Source organism: Impatiens glandulifera, chromosome 1 (genome assembly GCF_907164915.1).
Source record: "Impatiens glandulifera chromosome 1, dImpGla2.1, whole genome shotgun sequence".
Classification (NCBI taxonomy): domain Eukaryota; kingdom Viridiplantae; phylum Streptophyta; class Magnoliopsida; order Ericales; family Balsaminaceae; genus Impatiens; species Impatiens glandulifera.
This window is the reverse complement of record NC_061862.1, coordinates 31,679,936-31,692,931: the sequence shown is the minus strand read 5'-3', so window position 1 is coordinate 31,692,931 and position 12,996 is coordinate 31,679,936. Positions and strand designations below refer to the sequence as shown.

The following is a 12,996-nucleotide window of genomic DNA, read 5'->3' as shown; positions in this document are numbered from 1 at the left end:
GTTTGGTATCGATTTTTTTTCATTAATTAACTATTTTTATTACAAATTAATAATTATCATATATATGTTTAATTGGAATATAAAACTAAAATAAAAATTAGATTATGATCTATTTTTTAAACTACACTTCCGAAATTTTATTTTTATATTAATTAAACATTACCACTTAAAAATTGAAATAATTTTTAATTTACAAACCAAAAAATTACGAGTTCAATTTCATCTTAAAATATTTTGATCTTAAAATGTTTTGAGATGAAACAGGTTTAACCGGAATCATATCGATAAAATGTCATATTAAATTAAAGTGATTTTTAAAACCTTAAAACCGAACTCAACCATACTCTATCGATCAACCAACCGATTATAGACATTTGAATAAAGAGATAAAATCTAATTATCTCTTAATAATTAAGGTTTTTTTTTATATATATATAAAGTTTGAAAAGAAGCCAATTAAAGAGACTAAATTACTTTTATTTTTCTTTTTTAATTTAAATAAAAAACTATTATATTTCTAATATTAACCAGATAAATAAATAAAAAGTAATTATTTTTTACTATGAACCCCAACTTTCCGGCTAGGGCTGCCAATAAACTATGGTAAAAAAAAAAAAAAAGGGATTTTTATTACTTTTAGGTTAGTATCCTACATTAAAAATGTCTATTATACTTGATTTATAGATAAACGAATCAACCAATAAATCAAAATTATTTTTTTAAACCTTCTTTATAATTGTGTTTTTCGATGTTCAAACCGTTCCAACCATATCACTAAATCCAGTTGAAAGTTATTAAAATCAACTATTACCGTTTTTCGTCAATCTTCCAATTAAACTAAAAATTTGACATGAGACGGTTTTTCGTCAATCTTCCAATTAAACTAAAAATTTGACATGAGATGAGACGGATAACATAGAGACAAAGATCCCCTAACATACATACATCTCAAAAGAATTTATACGAACTTATATTTAGGAGATTTTATTGCTGGAGTATTATTATTATTATTATTATTGTTATTATTATTATGGAAATCAATAGATACATTGAATTTGTGCTTATTGAACAAGTTATGATTTGGTTTTATTTTTCAGAAACAAATAAAGAGAAAGTTAGCTGCAGGTAGTTTCCCAGTTTTTCTTATTTTATTAGCCTTCTCCCCCACCTTCAATTTCTCATTTCTTTCATTATTTTCAGTTTGAGCTCTTGCCCGTCCTGTAATTTTCTCAATTCTATCAATCTGTTCACGGTAATGTTGCATGGCGTTTGATCTTTTGCAGTCCAGTTCACTCTGCAAATAAATAAAATCTCAGTAAATAAAATCTCAGTATTATGTAATTAATTATTTGGATATAGATGATATGATATGACTAATGTATGTACCTCGGTTACAGCCTTGTTGTGTTTAACCTTTCCCTTTTTCTTCTTCTCCCAATCCAGAATCATAGCCTTCATCTTCGAGTACTTTTCTTCGATCCTACCCATTTGAGCTTTCTCCCATTTATCTGCTTCAGTTTCTGTTCTTCTTATTGAACGTGTCTTATTCAATGATGGACCTTTATCCCAACTCTTCACATAATTAATTATCGATGATGGTGTCTTGCTCAGGGATGATTTATCTTTTTGATCAATAATCCTTAGTTCATGATCATCCATTAATGATTTAACAGCAAATGCAGCTGCAGCTAATGCAGTTGCATGATAATAGTCTTGAGTAGTACTCATGATCTGCCTGAAGATTATTATTATTATTATGGGTTAAGAATGTTATTTAAAGTTGTTGATTAGATATTGCTTTGCATGCAAGGCCGGCCTTCTTATTATTGATTAGAATCATTCATCATGACAATTATTCTTTTCCTTTCTCTATATCTCCACTGCATGTGCCAATTTTATACACTTTCTTTCTTTATTGGAATCAATTATGATCATCTAGATAGCCTGTCACATTATATGCTTATTGGTCATTGCTAGAAATAATGGTTATTCCTGTCTTTTCGGGATTCTATACGGTGGCGTAATTTTGATAATTTCAATTGGAACATTTTTCTACTTTGTTCAATAAAGTCAACATGATTGAATCTTGTTGGGAAAATTTGTGGGAGTCTAAGATGTCTATTAATATTTTTTTTTTTTTTTGTTAGAGTGTTATTCACGGCGGAATTATAACTCATGATAAATGTATGCGGAAGAACATAGACATTGTTACTTGAGTCGTCGTTATTTGTTTTACAAGTCGGTGGAGTCAACTTTCCTTTTTTATTTTTTTTCATTGTTACGTTGTGACAAATATTTAGACTTTTTTTTTTTTTTTTTTTAAATTTGACTAGAATTCAATGTTATACGACAACCATTGCAGACTAACTGACTATTTGGAGGCATGAATCGAGTAGTGAGCGAGACTTACAAGATGGATATATGTCCCTAATTTTCTGGTGAACTATCTGGTTGAAAAAAAAAAATTGAAGAACATTTAACACCTAACATTAAGTAGTTAAAAATTCAACATAAATGTCAGAGATTAAATTAGAAAACTTGTTGACACAGTTGAAAACTTTATTATTTTTATGAGAATTTTTTAGCTAATTAATTGTATTTTGTTTTATAATTTTCTTTTTTAATTTTAAACTTTTTTCATGTTATATTTTTAACGTTTTGTTTAAGCTATTACTATTTTAATTGAATGAATCATTTAAAAAAAATAAAAAATAAATTATATCATTTGAATTATAAAAGCAAGCCAGTTGAAGGTGAATAATATCAACAAATGAATATGCCTGCCTGTCACTATTAATTATATACAGCTTAATCAATTGTTCAAAAACTAAAAAACTAATAAATAATCTTTAACCTAGCTCCAAAATCAATTCCTAATTTAAAATTAAAACAGGAAATCCATGTCAGAAACATCAAGAACTTTGTGTATGCCTATTGGTTTAACTTCAGGACCAAAATCATTTCCTTCAATGTACCTGCATGCAAAAAGATTCAATCTCTCAATCTTTGAAATAGTAAATAGTAAATGGAGAAGACAGGCAAGAAAACACACATCTCCTTCAAGTGACTAGAATGAAGCTTATAAATTGAACCAGGAATCTTCCCACTGAACTGATTGTGATCAAGATACCTGTATTGGTAATTAATTAGCAGAATTTACATTAGAAAGAAATTTTTATTTTATTACTAATTTCAAAAGCTTACAGATAAGTCAATTTTGGGAGATGACCAAGTCCAGAAGGTATTACACCAGACATCTTATTGTATGATAAACGCCTGCACACAAAAGCAACCAATCCACAAATAATAAGATACTAACTCTATCTGCATTCTGCTTATTAATTATGTCACAACTTACAAGATCTCCAACTTAGTCAAGTTTGCTACTTGTGAAGGAATTCCACCCGTCAGATAGTTATTATTCAGATAACTGCAGTAATAAAAATAATAGGTCGAAGATCATTGAACTATACCAAGTTAGTTTGATGGCCACACTGGCAGTTGACTTACAGGTTACGAAGTGAAGGAAAGCATCTGTTTAGGCGTATGAGTTCTCTTATGGTTCCCACCAATTGGTTATTCCCAACATCCCTGAGACATGAGGTTGCAATATTCAACGTGACATGAATGTATAAAGATTGACCTAGTTATACATCCCAAGAGCTTGTTTGATCTTGGTTTATTTGAAAAAAATCTAGGTTATGAATTCAAAATCTTGTTTGATGAAAAAGTATATTGTTTTAGATAAATTGTTTATACATCATTTTGTATTTAAACTTTAAATTGTATATATATAGGATATTTTGATTGTTGATAAAGGATTATTTGAAAATAACCAAATAACCCATGATCAAATAAGCTCCAAGACTTTGGATATAATTGGACTTACATGTGTCGGAGATGCTGCAAGGTGCCCAATTCTGTTGGTATTTTACCAACAAATTGATTATCATGAAGATGGAGATAACGTAGCTCTCGTAGACTGGCTAGTACTTTTGGTATTTCTCCTTTTAAGTTATTGAAATCAAGATATCTACAAAATTAAAATCATACATTTTGTTTAGTGGTGTAAATTTCCAAAAGAAATGGAATTCCTTCCAATGACAGAGAAGATATGAAAATTACTCACAGATGAGTAAGACTCTTCAGTTCCCTTATTTCAGGAGGAATTTCACCTTGAAATTTATTCCACCTCAAATTTCTAGAAAGAAACAATGTAAGAATGAGACATATAGGATAAATGAAAAACAAAGTAGATCCTTGAGAACAATCTCGAAATTAGAAAGTAACATGCTTCTCTGTAATGAAACTAGTGCCTTTGGAAATCGCTTAATATTAACACATCACTCAATAAGCTGCATTGAAGATTTTTTTACAAAACTCTCTCTGTTTCCATTAATTCATTGTTCTCTATAGTGGGTGGTTATTATCAAAACAACACATAAAGACATAGATGTATCATTTAAGCATACTTACAATATTTTGAGCTGCTTCAAACGACCTATTTCAGGAGGAATTGGTCCAGTTAATTTGTTGTTATGGAGATCCCTAAAAAATGAATATATCTCAACATTATTATATAATTAAGGTATAATAACTAGAACAACAAGGAATATCTCATGCCAGTAAATATGTGAAGCAGCTTTGATACAATGCTGCAAAATAAATACTCAGATGTCAGATGAAGGATTAGCGAGAATGAAATAATAATCTTACAGTCTAGTAAGGTCCCACAAATTTGTCACAGCAACAGGAAAAGGACCAACAATGGACACAGAACACAATTCCCTGAAAAACAAAAGTTGACATTTGAAATAATTCTGAGATAAATACATTCACTTATTTGTTCCATATGATATTAGTCATAAGCAATACAAGGCATTGCTTACAATTCCGTAATAACGCTATAACCACCCTGATTTTCACATGTAACACCGGACCATGGAGGAAAACCATCATCTCCACATGGATCTTCACCAACCCATGAATATAGCACCCTCCATCCTAAAGATTCTTTAACTTCATTCAGAGCATTCACTGCAGAATAAGAGGACAAACACCACCACCATATCAGCATAGATACAAACAGCTGAGTTTATCAAATTAGCAACAGAGCAATCACATCTTGTAAATTGTAATAACCAGTGACAAACAAGATAAAACACGCGCGTCCAGGATTTTCATGTACATTGTTAATTTAAAAGCAGACATGTTTAATATATTAGAAGCTTCTCTCTAATTGTAATAGCCTAAACCTCTAAATCTCATAGGTTAGAGTAAAATATCACAACTAAAGAGTAAAGACACGAGAACTAATTAGGGATTGAAATTGTTACGAAGATCTGAATACAAATTCAATACACACACTTCATTGGAGAACGAGATGAATAAACACAGATTTCAAATAACAGAAAATTGTAATTGAGCGTAGGAAAAGATTATGTACCGTCTCTCTTGAGAGTTTTGCAATCAACAAGGACATTGCAGAGTAAAGGCAGTAGGAAGATCGCCAACAATGCAGTAGAAACACGATAACTTGTCATTATAGGTAAACCAGCTGAAACTTTTTCCGGCGATAGCGCCGATCAGTTTAAGAACTCTCAGGCCTCAGCTAGCAGAGAGAGAGAGAGAAAACGCCCAAAAGGTTTTTCAAATCTAAAATTTATACTTATAAGTAGTAAATCTAGGAAGAATACAAACAACTTTTTCAAGTTTCAAATACCGGAAAAGAAAAATAAATAATAAATTGAATTTGAGAAAAGGGCGCGCTAGATAACCTCCATCAATAACTGATGTTATTATTAAATTAACTATATATATAAATATTTAATGAAAAAATAGAAGATATTTTAATTAACGAGAGAGATTAAGAATAAATATAACTATATAAACTTAAATTCCAGTACTCTTTTCAGCTATATTTAATAAATGAAGCACTCAAGTCATTTATATTATTATCATTTTAATAATAACATCAGAAATTAATTATAATAATTTTAACATATTAATTAGAAATATATTTTGAATTTAATATATAATATTAATAACAGAAATGAATTATTATTAATATATTTTTAAATTGATTTTTTTTTTAAAAATTTAAACGTATTTACTTTATAACTAACACATATATATATACAAGATATTTATTATTAAAAATGAGTTAATTTAATCTTTCAATTAATTATAATTATTTATAAGATTAATTTATCATCTCTCCTCTCTCTTTTTACTTATTTAATTTTATTAAAAAGAAATTATAATATATTTATATATTTTTTTTATATAAACAAAATTTTATCTTTTAATTAAAAATGTTTAATCATATATTTATAAATTATTTAAATTTAAATCAATTAAAATTTTAAATATTATTTTTATTTAATATTATAAATTATTTTAATAAATTATTAAAAACTCATTATTCTTATTCAAATATCAAATTCATAAGAAAATAGATATATTAATTATTAATTATTAATTTATTTTATAAACTTCTCTTATTAGTTAGTTTTTAATTAATTAATTTTTTATTATTCAAGTTTTCAGTTATATAAATAATTTAAAATTATATATGTAAATTATTATTAATATATATATATATATTTTAAAAATATATTTATTAATTTTTAAAATTTAATAACTAGTAAAAATATTATATATTAATATATGTGAAATTATATAATTTTAAAAAATATTTATTATTTATGTAATTTTTTAATTTCAATTATATCTGTTTCCTATAATAAGGTTGAACCAATTTTCAAATATATAGAATTTTTAGTTGAATTTAAATGAGGTGTCAACTTATTTATTTTTAAATATTTTATAATATCAAATAAAATAATGTTTAAAATAAAATTTTAAATAATTTTAGGTGAGAAAGACTTTTTTTATATTAAAAACAAAAAAAAAATTGTAAACTGATTTTAATAATGAATAAATAATTGAATAAAATTATGACAAAGTATTTAATTAAGTGAGAAAATAGGGTAGTAATTTATTATTCGTACTAGTCATATATTTGTATTAATTGCAGGAGATATAAGTGGTAAAAGATATTAAGAGGTAAATTATATATTATTTGTATTTAGTTAAAATATAAGACGGTTATAAAGTATAAATTTTATAATTATGTGTTCAGTTGGTAGTATAAAAATATTGTATAGAATGTAAAAAAATATTTTTATCTTTTATATTTATATAAATTTAATCTAATTGTTAAATTAATATTTACTTTTTTTTTTTTCTCCCTTCATGTTTTTCTTTATTATTGTTTGTAATTTGTGAACACATTTTATATTTCTTTATTTTATGTTGAATATTAAATTTTGTTTTGTTTTGTTTCTCATCTCTCATCTCTAGTTCTTTTACTTATTTGTTTATAAGAAAATCTTAAACTCTTTTGATCTTATTTTAAGAGTCAAGTTTTTTTTATCTCTATATTAAATTAATAAGTATTGTTTTTACCTCATTTAAAAATATAAATTTAGTTAATAAAAAAAATAATTAACAACCAAATTGTTCACATAATAATAAGATTGTGACAATATATTAACTTCCTTGATAACATAATTTTATAGATTCGGCAAAGTATAATTAAAAAAAATGTAATTAAGATAATATGTTAAATGTAAAGTATTTATGATCTAATAGTCTCAAAACACATGCAATTGTACATGTTTTTTTGCAAGGACAAAAATAATATGTTATCTACCTTACTATTAAAAACAAGGAGTATATATGCCTACCTTTTTTTAACCACCCATACAATTTTTCTTTCTGATTTAACAATAACCTGTCAACATCATCATTTAAAGATGTAAATATGTCAACAAATTATTCATTGGTTGTAATTGCAATAGTTGCATCTATCTTGTCAACTGGATCAAGATGAAGACGATAAATCATTTCACATACTTACACTTTTGTCGTTGATAGATCATGTTAGTAACTAGTTTTATCAATTAATGCAACCAAATTGTTTTGTTGACTTTGTAATGAATTCTCGCATTGTGGCATTCATTTCCTTCATGCATGTCATTAGATGTTTGGATTTATTTCTCTTACCCAGTCTTCCTTCTTCTACATCACTAATTCTTTCATAAACTGACCCCGATGTAAGCTCTTTTCCAACATTTTCATACTCTATATCATTAGTCCCCACTTCATTTTTCATTGCTGTCATTACTTCTACATGTCCTTCAACAAATTCTCTAGTTACTCGATCCTTTCCAAATACAATACACAAATCCTGACTTGTCTCTCAATCCATGTGCATTAAGATCAACCTATTCAAAATAAAATTATAAAGTATATATGAAACTAAAATATGAAAACAAATTTAAATATAACATTGTTTACCTTAACATGTGCCTCCCAAATAGCATCGTCATCACAAGTAATGATTTTGTCTATATCATCCCATTAAAATCCTAATAAAGTGTGCATTCGATCAACTGCAACGTATATTCTTTTTCAAACCTTAAATTTTGAGTCAATATGTGGCATAAGATGTAGGTCAATACTAGAAAACACAATCAACATCTTGTCATACAAAACATTTAGGTATCCTGACCGAAATAAATTATATGTCTTCATTCCTAAGTTCACAATATCTTTCAATGCTTCAATAAAAACTTGTTGCTCTTTGTCAGTCCAACTTCTTTTACTAGTAACATTTTTCTTCCATTTTTTATTAACATGTTGAGGTACTACATCATCGATTTGACTATCCATATCTAAGCATTAATAACATCAATGGATAAATTGTAGTAACACAATTGTATATCAGAAAATACATTAAATAATAATGAGTGGACATCAGAAAGAAAGTGAACTAGATGACTCTTGTGACATAACAAGTACCACAAATTAAGATTTTCAAATGAGTATGCATATGTTGAGTGGGTTACTGTTGTACAAACAAGAAATCAAAAGATAATATGAAACATAATATTAATAGATAAACTTTTTTCACAATAATAAATACTAATAGTATTAAACAAAATGGTTTCAAATTGTAACATTCAAAAGATAGAAATTATACAAACAATTATCTTTTACTCTCATTACTTCTTCCAAATCTCCCTTCAAGAAACATTGTCTTTGCTAACTCAATCTTCCATTATGTCCAATCATCATATATCTCTATAGCATTCATATTATCTCCATTTTGAGGATTCAATTGTTGTATAAAGCTCATTTATTAGTAATTATTCCATAAGATCTATTAGAATTTTCATTCTTATATAATTATGTAGTAAGAAACATGAAATAATTAACGATATTGCGTCTTAATTGGATAAAATATAATGCTTCTTAGTACAGCCCATCTAAGTTTGAGCAAACGAAATGTTCTTTCAAGGTGTTTGTGCAACATCCCAATATCCTAAATGGTACTTATGGCCTTTAAATGACGCTAAAAAACCCTCTCTATTTGTGTATCCAACAACTACTAAGTAAGACTTCATGCACATATTTACTAATTGTCCATCCAGAATGATAAAACGCAAATGAAGCATTCTTTATTTGAATATGATGAGCTAGAATATAGAGGAATATAACTACATTTTCTTCTTAAAATACATTTTTGGAGTGAGATAACATTGATATCTCCATCAAGTTGCATAAACGAAGAAAATCCCTTCTATCCATTCTTAACAAGTCAATACATCTTGTGTCATTGTGTTTTGTCATCCTATTTATAGTGTTTGTTCTGAGTTACTTAGGATTGATAGATGGAAGAATAGATTAGGAAGTCGATAAACATTGCTCATAAGCAAGTAGCATAATCATGTTTTGTAAAAAAAAAAATTCAAGTTCATTTTGTATCGTTTCAAAAACATACAAATTGCATTATGACGACCGTCATGATTATTCGTTTCACCATTGTAATATTCATCATCAGTAGCATCCATCTATTTATAATGATAATTAAAATTTAATATTATTAGTAAGAAGATGTATTAATCTAAACATACATCAGTCACGTCTCAAACAAACTCAAGACTAATAAAGCAATATGAAGAATTAATAATAAAGTAATTTAACAAATGTTAGTTAAGACAAACTCAAGACTAATAAACTAATATGAATCAATGTTTATCATTAGTAATTTTTTATAATTACTTACCGCAAGTGTTTTTGATTTTTAATATGATATTTTAAAAAAAATCATCTCAATCAATGTTATTGTTATTGAAAGATTATCTTGTACACGATGAATTAATCAATTTTATAGTTAGAACAAACTGATCAAAATCATCTTTTCTAATTAATGCAATTTTAATTTACTCCCTATAGTTTTGTTTATCTCTCTAATTTATCTTTATTTTTCATAAAATAACAGATAATTAAAATTAATTATTATATACATGTTATAAGCAATCTTATTACTCTATAATAGGTCCGATTCAAGTACTAAACTAAGAAAAAAGAACAAAATTACTCTAATAAGTATTCAGAGTGAAAAGTTTGAAATAATAGTATTTACACATGAACTTGTAATGAGTATTGATCTGATTCTGTCTTGAAGGTCGTAGAACAATTGTAAGACTAAAATGATATTTTTCTATTTTATCATATAGTTTTCTAAACTAGTAGATGCTAAAAAACAGTCATTTGATCAAAAGATAGAAAAATAAGTTCTCAAGAAAAAAATTGTATTGTGTATGTTAAAAAACATACATGTTCAAATCTTGTATTCTTAGCCTCGTCTTCAAACAATGGGCTCGTCCTTAACTTCCTAGGCTAAGCCTATCAGCTGATACAAATACTTGATTTTCTTGAATCTTCTTCGAATCTTCCCAAATCTATGTTTGTAGAAATGAGTTTCCTGAATCTTCTCCGAATCTCCTCAAATTTATGCTTGTATAAATGAGTTTCTTGATTCTTCTCCGAATCTTCTCAAATATATGTTTGTAGAAATGTTCGAATCTCCCCAAATCTATGTTTGTAGAAATGAGTTTCCTGAATTTTCTCCAAATCTCTCCAAATTTATGCTGGTAGAAATGAGTTTAGATGAAAAATAGTTCAAGAAAATGAAAATCATGGAGAAAAGGGTTTCAGATGAAGTTGGATGAAAAGAGAAAATGAGGAATTACTGGATAGACTAAGAAATGGATGAACTTTCTATAAAATGGTAGGGCTTTCAAGAAAAAAAACATAATAAAAATATAAGGGTAAATATGTAAATATTTTTTTATACTACTTTGTAACGGGTTTTACTAGGTACAAGTTTGTACCTAGTTTGAGGTATAAAATATATAACTTTTAAATATTGTTTATATAAAATATTTTAACCAAACATTTAACCAAATTTACTGTAAGTATTATTATCATATATCTAGAATTTAATACTACGTAACAAACACGATTATTAAATTAAAATGTCATGTTCTTGACCTGAAATGCCATGTTGTATTAAATTAAAATGTCATGTTTCTTGACCTGAAATGCCATGTTGTATTAAATTAAAATGTCATGTTTATTAAATTGGAATGTCATGTTTCATAAACTGAAATGTCATGTTTATTAAACTGAAATGTTATGTTTATTAAACTGGAATGTCATATTTATTAACCTAAAATATCATTTTTATTAAATTGAAATGTCATGTTTCTTAACCTGAAATATTAGTTTAATACAAATGACATTCCAGTTTAATAAACCTGACATTTCAGTTTATGAAACATGACATTTCAATTTAATACAACATTACAACACAATTTTGTTAATAGGACAATACAGTTTTGAAAACATGACAACACTGTTTTGAGAACATGCAATATTCAAAATTTTATGAGGAATGACAATTGTTTATACATTTGCAGTATTCAAAACATTAAGATGAATGACATTTGTTTATACATTTGCAATATTCAAAACATTAAAAGGAACTAGTAAAAAAACACCCTATACCGATCAGTAATCTCTAAACCGATCGTTACAGGCCTATAGCAATTGATCATATACCAATCGCTCTCAATCGACATAAGCCTTCTCGTTGTTGCCTTAATTAGCATTGGCAACGGTGATTGGTAGATGACCAATCGTTGAAGCCTATAGCGATTGATTTATTCACCAATCGCTACCTCTTAGATAAACTATAACGATTGGTTTATTCACCAATCGTTACTTCTCAAATAGGTTACGACGATTGATAATTTAACCAATCGGTATTGACCTTTTTTTAAAAAAAATAAAAAAATCTGTAAGCTATTGAAACTAAATCTTGAAATCTCATGTCTGCAAAACCTCTCAAACAAGTTAACATTTTCAAATCACAAAGAAGTTTCAAAATAACTTATACCCAACAAGATTAAGCCAATAAATAACATAATCAAACTAATTACCATGTCACTTAATTATCAAAATCTCAAGAACACAATCGATCAAAATGTTCTTGTTTATCCTAGGATTGACATTTGTTTATACATTTGCAGTATTCAAAATATTCTTGTTTATTACCTTTCAACGTTGTCACACAACTTTCTCTTCATTGTCTTACTCTTCTTTGTTTCGTTTTTCTCTGATGCATCAAAGTACACCATGTTTATTTGATTCCTAAACATCATAAAATATCGCAAGTTAAACAACATCACTCAATAAATGAAGAAAGTAGTTGAAAAGGATGAATGAGTTTACTATCTTTGAATCAACATTTACAAAGTGAAAACAATCTGAACTTTCGATCGAAATTGAAGAACGATAGTCGAACGGAGAACGAAAATGACATATGGCGAATGAGAAAGGGAAGAGAAAGAGGCGCGCTAGTTTTGTAGGGGAGGGGGTTAGGATTTGATCAAAATCGTAGGTTTAAAAAGAAGTGTCTATAAGCGTAATTAAGGGTGTTCAATATTGTTGGTTATCGAATCGAATTTTAAAACAATTCGAATTCAAATATGGTTTTCCAATTAATTTTCAAGTTGGGTTTCAACTCAAAAACCAAACTGAAAACAGAATTATTTTTATTATTTATTTTAATTATATATT

General features: G+C 27.0%; 2 protein-coding genes across 2 annotated transcripts; both read right to left on the bottom strand.

The window, feature by feature from the left end:
- Window positions 1-1,093: 1,093 nt before the first annotated feature.
- Window positions 1,094-1,728, bottom strand: LOC124923735 (remorin 1.4-like). Its single transcript, XM_047463702.1, has 2 exons — window positions 1,387-1,728; window positions 1,094-1,294 (listed from the first exon to the last, which is right to left on the bottom strand). The coding sequence occupies exons 1-2, from the start codon at window positions 1,726-1,728 to the stop codon at window positions 1,094-1,096; spliced, it is 543 nt and encodes a 180-aa protein (XP_047319658.1).
- Window positions 1,729-2,824: 1,096 nt separating this feature from the next.
- LOC124923724 (probable leucine-rich repeat receptor-like protein kinase At1g35710) lies at window positions 2,825-5,543 on the bottom strand. The gene is made up of 11 exons (XM_047463690.1): window positions 5,447-5,543; window positions 4,890-5,037; window positions 4,717-4,788; window positions 4,477-4,548; window positions 4,130-4,201; window positions 3,890-4,033; window positions 3,511-3,591; window positions 3,359-3,430; window positions 3,205-3,276; window positions 3,053-3,130; window positions 2,825-2,975 (listed from the first exon to the last, which is right to left on the bottom strand). The coding sequence occupies exons 1-11, from the start codon at window positions 5,541-5,543 to the stop codon at window positions 2,885-2,887; spliced, it is 999 nt and encodes a 332-aa protein (XP_047319646.1). The 3' UTR covers window positions 2,825-2,884.
- Between the last annotated feature and the right edge of the window lie 7,453 nt (window positions 5,544-12,996).